Source organism: Triturus cristatus, chromosome 11 (genome assembly GCF_964204655.1).
Source record: "Triturus cristatus chromosome 11, aTriCri1.1, whole genome shotgun sequence".
Classification (NCBI taxonomy): Eukaryota; Metazoa; Chordata; class Amphibia; order Caudata; family Salamandridae; genus Triturus; species Triturus cristatus.
In genome coordinates this window covers 822,649,544-822,664,117 of record NC_140594.1, presented here as the reverse complement: position 1 = coordinate 822,664,117, position 14,574 = coordinate 822,649,544, and the positions used below count along the sequence as shown (strand labels likewise).

The window sequence follows — 14,574 nt, the reverse complement described above, 5'->3', positions numbered from 1 at the left end:
TGGTGACCAAGAAGGGCAAAGGCCTGCGTCCTATCTTGGATCTCAGGACCGTGGAGATTGAGCGACGACAGTTAACGTCATTTGACCTGCCTCCCGAAATCTGTCATGTTACCTTGGCAGCCTGGTATCCCTCCACTAAGACGATTATACGCCTGCAGATGGAACACATTTGTGGCATGGTGCACAGCAAAGGCTGTGGATCCCCTTTTCTGCCTCTCTTTCTGAGGTTCTCTTGTTCCTCCTTTCTTTGGCCCAGCAGGGCTCTGCTCTGGGCACTCTAAAGGGTTACCTCGCGACCATTTCAGCCTTCCTTAGGCTTGTAAATAGATTCCTTAAGGGCATTACTCATCTTTTTCCTCCTGTTCCCTTCGTAATGCCTCAGTGAGACTTGAACTTGGTTCTTACCTACCTCATGTGCGCTCCCTTTGAGCCTCTACATAACTGTCCTCTCAGAATTCTCACTTTGAAAAGTGCCTTTCTGGTGACTTTCACCTCTGCACGCAGGGTGAGTGAGCGACAAGCTCTTTCTTCCAAGCCTCCCTTTCTGGCTGTCCATCTGGACAAGTTCGTCTTTAGAACTAGAACTTCCTTTTTTCCCAAGGTGGTTACTTCTTTCCACATTGGTCAAACCATCACTTTGCCCACCTTCCTTCCGCCTCCGCATCCTTCAAAAGAGCAAGAGAGGCTCCACCGCCTGGATCCAAAACGTGCACTTTCCTTCTACTTGGATGGCACCAAACAATTCCCGGTGGACGACCGTCTCTTTATTGGTTATGTAGGCGCTAAGAAAGGTCGGGCCGTGCACAAATGGACCATCTCCAGGTGGGTCGTTCTGTGCATCAAAGCTTGTTATTCTTTGGCAAGGAAGGAGCCTCCAGTGAGACTGCACGCCCATTCCACCAGGGCGTCGGGAGCGACCACTGCTTTGGGACGGAGAGTCCCCCTTAGTGACATCTGTCAGGCAGCTATGGGGACATTGCTGCATACGTTCACCAAACACTACTGCCTGGACAGTCAAGTCCGGAGAGACACCCTCTTTGGCCGTTCTGTTCTCCAGGACTTTCTGGTATGAACTTAGTTCGCAGACCCACCTCTGGCGTTAGTATTGCTGGGGTATTCATTCTAAGGTAAGGAATCTATAATGAACTGTTTCTTTCTGATGAACAAGTTACTTACCTTCGGTAACGATATATCTGTAAGAAACATAGGTTAGTTATTGACTCCTTACCGCCCCACCCATCCTCCCCGTTCTGCGAGCTGACTTCTAGGGTTAAGGACTTCCTTCCAGGGCCTTAGTTTTGTGCACCAGTGGTCAGTGTCTTGCATGGCTCTGCGCTTCTGGCGTGGAAAGTCGTGTACAGAACTGACGTCGGCACGCAAGGGCGGTGTCTATGTAGCTACCGTGACATCATCCCGGCGACTACGGTGCCGACGACGAACGCAGTGTCGACCGACTCCTGCTTCCGACGCACAAGGGTACTGCTGCCGAAAAACTTTCCGGATCCAGTCTGACACCTGGGAGTAATTCTAAGGTAAGGAATCTATACCTAACCAATGTTTCTTACAGATATATCATTACCGAAGGTAAGTAACTTGTTCAACAGGCACACAACGGGATGTGGTTGATGTGAGGTTCCAAAGATGGCACTCACTGTGTCTTATATCTCGCCCAGAAGCCATGCTAAGTGTAGAAAGGTGGCTCCTTAGCTGTGGCATCTTAAGCAGTGCGAGTACGTTTCTAGTCCGATTCTGTAGAGTTGTGCTGGTGTACGGTATGTTCTGCGCAAGTAATTGAAATGTATACATCATAGTCTGGTGTTGGGAGACAGCTTTTTAGTTTGTCTGCACCAGTATTGTCATTGTGCATTGGGGATATCAGAGTATAGGTCTCCCTCCCTAGCCATGCGGGCCTTTGCAGTATCTATTCGTGACGTTGCCTGTGTTAGTGCATAGGGTCGAGTTATAAGTGTATTGGTGATGCAGGTGAATGCACATATTCCAATACTGCAAAGGCATGGGGGGACGGGGAATGTGAAGTCTATTGCACGGCAGGTGGCTTTGATTTGGTCCAATAGTGTCAGTGGTGCTGTTTCTGTGGCAGCAAAGCAAGGGAGAAACTCTGTTAGGGTACAGATCAGCATATTTTTTAACACTTCACGCCACTGGGCGGCTGGTTGTACCCTTATCTTGTAACGGGGAGAATGGGATTATCTGACAGAAATGGAAGGCGTGTATAATACCGGCAAACTGGCCGCCAGCGGAGTCCGTCTCACGCCCAGTGCACACATTCCACTGTGCTTATTTTGCCTCTGGGAGCTCTTTGGAACTCGTTGGAACAGGGCAGTTTTGAGTGGCGATGGCAGTACTTGATCATGCTCTATCGCTTAATATGGCTGGAACAGGGTCAGATGTAGACAATTTAGCAAAAATTGTGCCTGAGCGCATAATGCATATAGTGTCGTATCCGGTGACCCCGGCCCGCAGCGCGCAGGTGGCATCGTTCGTCTTTCAGAGGATACCCTCGGCAGTCGGCCTGCCCACGCCGTTTTCATATTGGATGGTAGCCGTTTGAGGAATTGGTTGGGGATGTGTGTGGGATATTTATGAAAAGGTATGGCAATTTCGGAAGAATAACCATCTTGGCCATGGCTATGCGGCCAGTGAGGTATGGTGGTAACTTGTTCCACACCTCGATTCGTGTTTCCAGCCAGTCCATAGCTCTGCCATAGTTTGCTTTCCACAGTTCTTCTGGGTCTCTGCTAAGCCACATGCCCAGGTGTTTTACAGGCTCTGCTGCTCATTTCAGGGGGTACTCCGTTTCGTAAGGAACAGTGGCTTCCGTTAGCGGCAAAATAATTGATTTGGACCAATTTACCTGGATCCCCGAGTAGCCACCACAGTGAATCACTTTGCATATCATGGGCTCAAAGTTTGTTTTCGCATCACGTATATATAGTGCCACATCGTCAGCATAGTTGGAGACTACAAGTCAGCGAGTGGTAAAGTCGATGCCCCGTTCTGCATGATGTTGTCTCAGTCTGGCCGCTAACGGTTCCATGGCTATGACAAAGAGTAGTGGGGACAGGGGGCATCCCTGCCTACTGCAGCGCGTGATTCGTATTGGTTCCGAGACGTGGCGGTTGAGTCTGACTCATGCGTGGGGAGAGTGTGTAAAAGTTGAATCTTAGAGACAAAATTGTGGCTCCGTCCCAAACGTCGGAACAGTGGAATAAAAAGGACCATTCCAATGTGTCGGATGCTTTGGTGGCGTCTAATAAGGCAGCCATCGCTGGTATATCCGGGCAGAAGTGGCGCATAATCGCGAATATAGTGCGGAGATTGTGCGACGTGGCCTTTTCTAGAGATGAAGCCCGACTGGTTTGGGCAAACTATCAGCGGTATTAAGGGTAACAGACGGTTTGCCGTAGATCTGATTATCTTTGTTTATCAAGGGTAGGGGCAATATGAATCACATAGGTCTGTGGGTTTGTTTTAAGGATATTCACTATTGCCGCCTCTCTCAGTGATGACGGGAGTCGTTCCACTGTCAGCGACTCATGGTACATTTCTATGAGATGCAGAATGAGTATGGGTGCATATTCTGTAATAAATGGCCGGTGTCAGCCCAACTAGCCTGGGGGTCTAGTCTGCCGGTAAGCCGGCGATAATTTGGGTGATTTCTTATGGAGTGATCGGAGCATCCAGATAATCTCTATGACCCTAATCTGGCCACAAGAGCTGGATGGAATCAAAAATTTCCTGTAGTGCCAGTGGGTTATTGTCAACTGCAGTGGTGTAAAGTTGGGTGTGATAGGTGAACATGATCTCCGTTACTTTCGACGGATTAGAGACTAGTTGGGAGTCAGCTCCCCTAAGGTCAGTAACACAAGAAGAGGTGTGAGGTTTGCATAGTAGTCCTGCTAATGTGTTCCCCGGTCGGTCACCCTCACCATATCTACACACCTGGCCTTCTCTATCAAGGTAATGTGTCTCTCTAAAATCCCCCTCCCGATAAGCAGTAACCTTCCTTATGTCAGCTAGTAAAGAACGATCAGGGTTCCCAAAGAAGTCCCTTTCTAGAGTTTTTATTTCAGACTCTAGTCTGTTTAATGTGCCTTAAATCACTCACAGCATGCCAGATTGCATTGCAATACAGCAGCCACATATTACCACCTTAAACACCTCCCACAGCGTGGAGGCTGATTCAACCAACCCAGTGTTTTTGCGCAAAATAGTCTTTAATTGCACTGTGGAGCTCCTCCCTGAATACAGCGTAGCGCATTCGGAGTGAGTCGCCATGAAAAGGCACGCAGAAGCGTTTGCGTGATGTGGATCAGCAGCAGCACTGGTGCGTGATCAGATAAGGTGTGTGGGAGGTGTGTGACCTGCGTGGTCCCGGCAAGCGCATAACTTGATATGAGCCAATATTCTAGACCGGACCATGTATTGTAGTAAGAGGAAAAGCATGTGCCTTCCCGTGTGCACGGGTGCGTGTGTCGACACGTGTCTGTGAGCAGATTTTCAGATACCAAGGTGTTGAAAGTGCCGGCAGAGCGCGTGTGTTGTCGTCATACCCCAGAGCGATCCTTGTGTCCTGTAGTGCAACATTAATGTCCTCTCCCCACAGGACCGTTCCTGAACCATGGTTTGCCGCCTTCCTCCAGGGTTTTAGAACTGATTGAGGGTCATCTGTGTTAGGACCGTATATTACCATTACCGTCATTGGTTGTTTATACAGTGTGCCTGCCACTATTACATATCTGCCTTCCTGATCGATATGTGTATGTGTGGTGCCCAACGGTAGGTCTTTGCTGATCAGTATTGCTACTCCACGGATATAGCACAATTATGCTGACGAGTGTATCTCACCTCATCTTCTAGCCTGCATTCTAGTAATGGTGCTGGTGTTCAGGTGCGTAAGAAACATATATCTACCTTGTGTCGTGCAAGATATGCGTGTGTCAATCAGGATTTGGAGTGGTTAAGATCCTGCACATTCCAAGTTAGACAATTAATGCTCATCATTGCAGCAGGAAATGGGTATGCTTAATGGCATCAGCTCGATCTGGAGCCAAGGGGGCCCCTGCAGCAGTAACATGTCCGGGACATGCAAGGGTAGAATGGTAGTAAATGTCCTGGAAACCAAGTCAGTGTGTCTCCTAGGATGACTGTTCGTGGATGACCCCCTCCTCTCCATCTACTTGAACATTTCCCCTCTGCCAAAATAACAGTGTGGACTTTTCCCCCAGCACCCACTCCAACCCCTCAACAGGTTGAGACAACGTGCCCTGACGCTTCACTCATCCCAAATAACCAAAACAACTTAGCCTGTGGGAATCATCCCATGGGGCCATGGCTTCTCCGACGGTCAACCCTGTCGAAGGGACCAGAGTGGCCAAGCGAGAGTTTCTTTATGTTCCCTGTTGTTGAAGAGATGTCAGGTATGTCCATGCCAGCCATCAGACAATATAGAGTTTTTCCAGTTCCTGGTATTGGTATAAGTGAAGCATTGTAGTCTCCCCCATTTAAAGTCTATTTGAGTGGAGTGAGCTTTGTATATCAGTCTGTGGTGCACTTAATCATTGTCGCTGGTGCGGGCGTCTTCAGAATGACGTGGAGATTTAGAAGGTGCGGGCTTAGCTGTGGAGTCAGAGAAGAAGTGCCTTTTGCCGTTATGTGATACCCGCAGCTTAGCTGGAAATAGCAGGGCATACGTCACCCTAGGTTGTTAAAGGGCTCTCTAGACCGGCAGGCATTTCTGTCTCGCAGCTTGTTCTGTGAGCGTGAAATTCGGGTAGAAGAATAGGATGTTGCCCTGGTGACGTACCTCCCCACATTCACTTGCACAAACAGAGGATCGCATCCCGATCACAGTAATTTTAAATTCGAGCTATTATGGGCTGGGCCGGGGCGCCAGACGGGGGTCTTGATCCGAATGACCTGTGTGCTCCCTCCTCAATAAAAACAGCAGATAGCTCAGTGCCAAATAGTTCTCGCAGCAGGTCTTCAACATAACTCTCCATCTTGGGAATTGCTGTGGACTTTGGGATTCATGTTACGCAGAGATTGTTTCTGCATGAGCACAATTTTTTTATTTTTTAGGGGGGGGTAAGGGATCAATATCTAGGGCTTTGAAGGCCTCCAACATGATGCAAGAGCGTGATTCTAGGTCCTCATTTTTGGCTTTTATGACCTTGAGCACTTTATCCATTTTTAACGGTTTTTGTTGGCTGTCAAGCTGGTTTTCTGTGTCTGATATTTGTGTTTCCATGTGGTTTATGCATTCTTGGTGCATGTCAACCCGCTGCTTGACCTGGTCCAACCGGGCCGTGTGTAGGTCCAGTTTTGAATCAATAGTTTATAGACTGGTCTTGACATCCAACAGGAGCAAGCGTATATCTTCATCTTGGGTGTCGGTATCTTTGGTTCATGAGGTCTGCCCCCTGCGTCTTGAGCCGGGTTAACTGGTCTAGTGTGCCCGTGCCCCACAAATGTGAGAATAGGTTATTTGGTGTCAGGTTTAGGCTAATCACATGTGTCGTGCCCTAACGTTCTCCTGTGTTCTACGTCTGCAAATTTACAGGTGTCAGTACTAAGCTAGCACGCTGGCCCGGCGCGTAGCAGTCCCCAACAGGTTGAATAGCCCGCGCCCTAGTAGTATAATAATGCATCTTTTGATTTGCAGTCTATTAATCTTTTCACTCCCCGGCTAAGTCAGTCACAGGGCTGAGGCCTAGCGGCCGGACCTCTCAGGCCATCGCAAGCGTTTACAGGCTATGGTGGTCTCAAATGTCTAGATTCTTTGTCCTCTTGCGGCAATGGGGTGAATGCCACTACGACTATGAATCCTCCAGGACCCGGTGCTCCATGGAGGTGGGGCACTGGGGGCCCAACAGGGATCGCATGACAACCCCGCAGAGTCCCCTGCTTTATTGCAGTTCTCCACACTGGACTCTGTGCTCCACACAGTTGTCTCGCCTACCTTGCTCCACAGCGGCCACTCATTATTTCCCTGCATTTGATCCTCTGTGTTGGCAGCTGTGGGGCAGCTGTTCCATCGTTGTCTCTGGGCTCTCTGTTGGACACGCAGCTCACTTTCCCGCAGGTCTCTGTTCACCTGTCCGCAGGGTCGCATCACGGGCAGGGCTCAAACTCAACAGGCCCAACCGCAGCGGTAGGCTTCCGTAGTGCAAAACAGCGAAGCGTGCTCAGCGGCAGCTATGCACCCGCTGGCCTGTGCCCGAGGATAGCAAATTCTGGGGTCCGACAGCCGGGTCCGGCGGGTGTGCTCAGGTGTTTTCAGGCACCAGGGGAATTGCAGTAGGCCAGGTTCTTTTCTCCACTCTGTGGTTGTGCCGGCGTTGTTGGCTAGGGGCTCTGTGCTGGGGGATAAGGGCAAGGGGGGCAGCAGGGAGTGTGCGGCAGCCTCTCTGGATTTTCTCTGCCCTAGCTCAGCCTGCCAGCCCTTGTGTTCCCACAGTTGTTGCCCCGACTGGTCTGTGGGTGGTGTATTTCTCGCCAGCTGGTATGCCGCAGCGGTACCTTTTTCTGCGTGGAAAGGCCAGCCGCCACTCCACTGGTAAGCAGGGTCTCCGTAGAGCCCGCGGCCTTCGCTCTTTTCCATTTTACTCCGGCTCACGTCTGTCCACTGTCCAGGCCCCGCTGCGGGCACGCCAGGCCCGGCCGGTTATGGCAGCAGTCTCCCACAGCCACCCCACAGCGAGGCCCAGAGAACACCAGTCGTCAGTGGGCAGCTCTGTTGTTGGGGGGGGGGGGGGCGCCAGCCTCGGGGTCCAGCGACGGCAGGGCTCCTGCAGTTTCATCGGTCGTCCCCAGCCGCTTGTTCTTCACGCAGGCCTAGCTATAGGCCGACTCTCATGCCAGCCAGGGGTCACCGGCTGCAATTCGGCAGATCTAGTCTAATGGTCAGACAGTAGTGTAGATTATCCATTGGAAGGGTTTATGCATCATCCGAGTGTCGTATTTTGATTGATTTGGTCGCTTGGCCAGCAGAACCCACTCAAGTTGCGGCCATCTTGCGGCCAGGCGAAGCCAGGCCTCCACACATTGCCTCTAACTTAAGCCTAACTGCTCTTGTGCCAACTACCACAGGGTTAAGCACAGGTTCCTTTAGTAACATTTTGTGGTTCACCAGGACAAGGGTTGTGGTTGTTGCTTGAGTAGGGTTTCACCCCCTCAACTCACTGCCCAATTTCTCACTCTTGTGTTATCTGAATCTTCAAAGCACTCACACAATCAGGAAGTACCTTGAGGTGCATCAATTCTCTGAGGAAGTATTACATAAATACCTAAATTCACAGTTTTTAAGAGAGAAATTACAAGTAGGGGTTTAGATTTGGTGGCATTGCCTTTATTTGTTAATGATTTATGGGATATGAGAAAATAATATTTATTTTCATGTTCTTTCCATCATTTAGAAAACTCAAATGTTTCTGATTATTTTGTATTTGTATAGCTATAATAATTTTTAACATCAATGGTGCGGTTTTGCTGTGTTTAGGATGCGTCCTTTGTGATTATGGCTGAAGGAAAACAATATGTTCTTCATTTAAAGCCTAAAACGTAAGTAGCTTTCAAACTTTCCTTCATCTGCAAGTGATTGTCATGTTTTAGTGGTGAAGAATACAGAAAAATAATGGACGGAATGTTTAAATTAATCTCAACCATTGGTTTTTACTTGGGGGCTATATCCCAGGCCATTGGACATGCCACTTCAGAACAGACGCAGCCCGATGCAAATTATTTCTGGCCTTTTTCCAATAGGAAATGTCCAGCCCAAATTGCTTTAAGCAGGTCCTCTCTGAACCTGTACACAGAGCGAAGGCTGTGTGTAGTAGAAGCTTGGCCACCTAAGAGTGCCTGGTGCTTGGCGATAGCTGTGTGGAATTGGGGTCTCGACCACCTAAGGGGGCTTGTTTGTCTAGAAGGAGTGAGCTCTCTGTGAAGAGCTATACACATGGTGTAGGCTGTGTGGAATAGGAGCCTGGACACATAAGGGTGCCTGGTTATCTGGAGGGGGAGTGTGTTCTATGTAAAGTGGTATGCACTGGGCAAAGGCTGTGCATACTAGCGGCCTGGCTACCTAATTAGGCTTGGGTGTCTCGAGGAAGTATGGTGTCTGAACAGTTATCAAGGCAAAAGCTTTGTTTAGTAGTGACTTGTAGCAATAAGATGTTTTTGGTGTCTTGAAGAAGTAAACTTCACTATAATCATTTTATATATGCACATATGTGCATGTATTTTGTGCTTTACATGATTCTGCCCAATTTAGTATTTATTTACATATGTGAAATGCTTTACTTGTTTATAATTGAGGAGTAATAGTTTGGATGACGTCATTCGTGATGTCATTGAACGTGTTGTGAGTGATGTAATATGCAAGGTCATAAGCAGTGCATGGCCGATGTGCAAGTAATAGTTGGCACATCAATCTAGAACTGCCGATTTTATGTTGTTTTTTGTGTTTAAACTATGACTGACATTGTCAATTAACTATAACATCCCTTTAGCCTTTGTTTTTATTAGTGAATTTCTATTTTTTAATGTAATTTAAAGTCTTTTTTCCCTGTACTTACCCATATCATCCGTTTCGCGATTGTGTTTTTTCAGTGACTTACTATTCAATAGATTTTTAATTGTTTCCTTACTAGGAACCAGGTACCTCATTGTAGCACTGTAACTCTGAGGGTTTTGAGGCAAAGCTGTTCAAAGCCTTCTCACGGAAGGTGGTGTAGGCTAGTAATCTGCATGCGTTGCCATGCAACAGCAATACCTATAAGTTATTGTCCCATCAGTCCTTTGAAAAAGGAAAATTACATGTATTACGCATGCTGCAAAATACTATGCAATATATTACAAACGTATACATCAGGTAGATGGAAGTATCTTTTGTGACAACCTCATATCAGAATTCACCCCTAGAGGTTCCGATAGCCCATAACCACAATTCCCTACACCTGTATCAGATACAACATCATGACATGAAGTGGTGTAATTTTAAATAAGGCAGGCCTACTGGGTTTGTCATGGGACTACCACATCAATATATACAATGCGGGCCTATTAGCTTTGTCAGGGAGTCACATTAATAAAAGACTAAACACTTTAGAGACCTCAACATTAACACCAATGCAACCCATCACTATATATATATGTCTGTTCCTTAGCAGTGTATATCAACGATGATTGTCAAGAAAGTATTTTAAATAAGCCATTCAAAATTAACCATAAATGTGTATCAGAGTTTTTCATTAACACATCTCCTCCACATAAAGCAACCATAGATCCAAACACAGAGGGTCCTTGCACTCCAGAGACAGAAATCAAAAGTTCCAGCTCGGAGTACTGTGAATTTAATGAAAACTTCTCATGGGGGTCGGAAACGTAGGGCAAGTTAATAAAACATTTGTGGGGTGGCTGCTGTACCTCCTGCAGCCTTCCACAACACATTGACATAACATTGGTGGTGCCCCTGTCCATTTCGGGGAGACCACAGAAACCAAAACAAATGCAAATCAGGCCCTTGTAAGACTTTATGTGGTGGTGCTCATGCCCCAGGAGTGGTAAATAGTTTGAGTGACTCACTCAGCTCTTCCATGTGGTTTCCCTGGCATGGCATCACACTATTAGAACCCACTTATGAAATCCTACTAGCGTGCTGACCTCCCGCAGCCAGTTGCCATGCCAAAGGGGTGTCTGTAGCGTGATTTTGTTGTCCCATTGAGTGTGTCGCACTGCGATCCGCGATGCCAGGAGGACAGTCCGGGTGACTGCTGATAGCTTTGCGGGATTGGCAGCGCATATAGCATGGCTTGAACCCTTGAGAATCCGAGGCTTTGTAACTCCAACCGATCGGCTGGATCCGACCATCCATCGTTGAACTAGTCATGGATCACCAGGAGGCGGGTTGTCAAGTAGTATAAAAAGAGGTTTGCCATTCCCATTCCCCCATCATATGGGGGCCTTTGACAATGTGTGAGGGCCAAGCGTGATCTTGCGCCACCCCAGAGAAAAGATGTGATAATTCCATCAAGTCTACGGAACCAGCTACGTTAGAAGTGTAACGGGAAATACTGAAGTACATGTAGGAGGTGAGGAAGGACCATAATTTTGAAGAGGGCGATCCTACCAAGGGTGTTGAGCGGGAGGGATTGCCAACGCCTGAGGTCATCTTTTGTATGCTTGAGCAGCGGGTCAACATTGAGGGTCCCGGTCAGCTGTGGGAGAAGGGCCACCCATATGCCGAGGTATTTAAAGGAAAGCTTCCACAAGGGAATGTTTGTTTGCCTGTCAACACACTAACTTGAGACATGCAAGGGCACCAGATTGGATTTGGATCGGGTAAGTCGCAGGCCAGATGCTCCCCCGAAGGACTGAAGAATCTGGGGCACCTCGGTCCAGATTGGCCAGAAAGAGAGGGACATCGTCCGCACACAGAGCAATTCGGGACTCGTGGGAAGCGTGCCAGAGCCACCCCTGTATATTATTGGCACGTATGATACAGGCAAAAGGCGCTATCGCTAGAACAAATGAGAGAGGGGAGAGGGGGCACCCCTGGCGGGTACCCCTTCTGTTGGGAAACGCGCTTGATTTTTAATTTCTTTTAAATATATTTTTTATTGGCATTTATATATATTTCAATACTACCTTCAACTCATTTACACATCCATGAGATGGGGAACATAGGGCACAGTAATTGCACATGAGAAGCACGTTGTTACAACATTTATGACTGTGGAAGCATGATTACTTCTTTCCCTTTCCAACTCCCGGTCTTAGCCAGTTTCTATAAAATAATATCTTCTTCCAGGTTCCGGGCCTCAATAATAGAAACAGACAAAGGGGTCGATTCCGATCCTGGATAAACCGGGTACGAACCGTCGGACGGAGCGTTTTCTCCGTCCGACTCGTACCCGGTCGAAATACCTTACAAACATGCAAGTACGATTCGTACGCAGACACCATTTGCGTACGATTCGTAAAAAACACCGACCGAACAAAAAATACCCACAATTCCGATCCGGGACACCGCGGACGTGACGTCCGGACTGAGTCAGGCAGCGTTTCACGAACCAGCAAGAACGATTCGTACCGACGTCACTCCGCACGGACAATATTTTACGGGAGCCAAAAACTGTCAGGAAATCAGGACGACGCGCACAAGGAGCACTTGTACGCGACGGACAGCCATGGACCCAAACCTACGTGTCATCCCGGCCCTCATTGCAGTCCACCTGGTGTACAGGAACCGACGCAGACGCCGCAGAAGGTCAGAACAACACCCAGGGGCAAAGGGGGTGGGGGGCAGGGGCAGGAAACATAACCCCCACCCAAGTCCTAAATCAAACATGCCCTGTACATACCTGACCCCCAGGGCCTGGTCACTTCGGGGGGGGGCGTCTCCACCAAGGCCTGCGTCCGCCACAACGGAAGTCAACATGGACGCGAACCGGCAACACAACAATTGTAGTACGCACCGTACCCACGTCGTAAGAGCGTGGGTACGGTCGTACCACGCCCACCCCTACGTCACCCCAACAATGGCGGTACGGCCCCTACCCACGTCCCAAAGGCATGGGTACGAGCTGTACCGCCATTCTTGGGGTGACGTAGGGGTGGGCGTGGTACGACCCGTACCCACGCTATTAAGGCGTGGGTACGGTGTGTACCCCTACGGCACCCCAACAATGGTGGTGCGGCCCGTACCCACGCCCCCAGAGCTTGGGTACGGCCCGTACCACGCGTACCCCAACGTCACCGCCACAATGGTGGCACGGCTCGTACCCACGTCCCACAGGCATGGGTACGGCCCGTACCACCATTGCAGTGGTGATGTAGGGGTACGCTTGGTACAAGCCGTACCCACGTCCTAAAGGCATGGGTACGGTGCGTACCCCTACGGCACCCCAACAATGGTGGTACGGCCCGTACCCACGCCCCCAGAGCGTGGGTACGGCCCGTACCACGCGTACCCCTACGTCACCGCCACAATGGTGGTACGGCCCGTACCCACGTCCCACAGGCATGGGTACGGCCCGTACCACCATTGCAGTGGCGATGTAGGGGTACGCTTGGTACAGGCCGTACCCACGTCCTAAAGGCATGGGTACGGTACGTACCCCTACGGCACCCCAACAATGGGGGTACGACCCGTACCCATGCCTCAAGGACGTGGGTACAGCCCGTACCAAGCGTACCCCTACATCGCCACTGCAATGGTGGTACGGGCCGTACCCATGCCTGTGGGTACGGGCCGTACCAAGCGTACCCCTACATCGCCACTGCAATGGTGGTATGGGCCGTACCCAGGCCGTAGGACGTGGGTACGGGTCGTACCACGCCAGTGGACAGACACATAGGGGTGTGTGCCTATCACTCCCAGCAGTGCCCATACATAGGAGGGGTGGGTGCAGAGTCCTCCCAGCAGTGCCCAGACATAGGAGGGGTGGGTGCAGAGTCCTCCCAGCAGTGCCCAGACATAGGAGGGGTGGGTGCCTAACACTCCCAGCAGGGCCCAGACATGAGGGGTGGGTGCAGAGTCCTCTCAGCGGTGCCCAGACATAGGAGGGGCGGGTGCAGCGTCCTCCCAGCAGTGCCCAGACATAGGAGGGGTGGGTGCCTAACATTCCCAGCAGTGCCCAGACATGAGGGGTGGGTGCAGAGTCCTCCCAGCAGTGCCCAGACATATGAGGGGTGGGTGCAGAGTCCTCCCAGCAGTGCCCAGACATAGGAGGGGTGGGTGCAGAGTCCTCCCAGCAGTGCCCAGACATAGGAGGGGTGGGTGCAGAGTCCTCCCAGCAGTGCCCAGACATGAGGGGTGGGTGCCTATCACTCCCAGCAGTGCCCAGACATGAGGGGTGGTTGCCCATCACTCCCAGCAGTGCCCAGACATATGAGGGGTGGGTGCAGAGTCCTCCCGGCAGTGCCCAGACATAGGAGGGGTGGGTGCAGAGTCCTCCCAGCAGTGCCCAGACATAGGAGGGGTGGGTGCAGAGTCCCCCCAGCAGTGCCCAGACATAGGAGGGGTGGGTGCAGAGTCCCCCCAGCAGTGCCCAGACATATGAGGGGTGGGTGCCTATCACTCCCAGCAGTGCCCAGACATGAGGGGTGGGTGCCTATCACTCCCAGCAGTGCCCAGACATGAGGGGTGGGTGCAGAGTCCTCCCAGCAGTGCCCAGACATATGAGGGATGGGTGCAGAGTCCCGCCGGCAGTGCCCAGACATAGGAGGGATGGGTGCAGAGTCCCCCCCAGCAGTGCCCAGACATAGGAGGGGTGGGTGCAGAGTCCCCCCAGCAGTGCCCAGACATAGGAGGGGTGGGTGCCTATCACTCCCAGCAGTGCCCAGACATGAGGGGTGGGTGCCTATTACTCCCAGCAGTGCCCAGACATGAGGGGTGGGTGCAGAGTCCTCCCAGCAGTGTCCAGACATATGAGGGGTGGGTGCAGAGTCCTCCCAGCAGTACCCAGACATAGGAGGGGCGGGTGCAGAGTCCTCCCAGCAGTGCCCAGACATAGGAGGGGCGGGTGCAGAGTCCTCCCAGCAGTGCCCAGA

General features: G+C 50.6%; 1 protein-coding gene across 1 annotated transcript in view; it reads left to right on the top strand.

Annotated features, from left to right (window-relative positions):
• Positions 1–14,574, top strand: part of LOC146785486 (disintegrin and metalloproteinase domain-containing protein 9-like) — a 1,594,707-nt gene that overhangs the window by 101,281 nt on the left and 1,478,852 nt on the right. Inside the window, exon 3 of the mRNA XM_085633059.1 lies at positions 8,522–8,583. Coding sequence (XP_085489185.1) covers positions 8,522–8,583 — 62 coding nt within the window. The remainder of the gene's footprint in view (positions 1–8,521; positions 8,584–14,574) is intronic.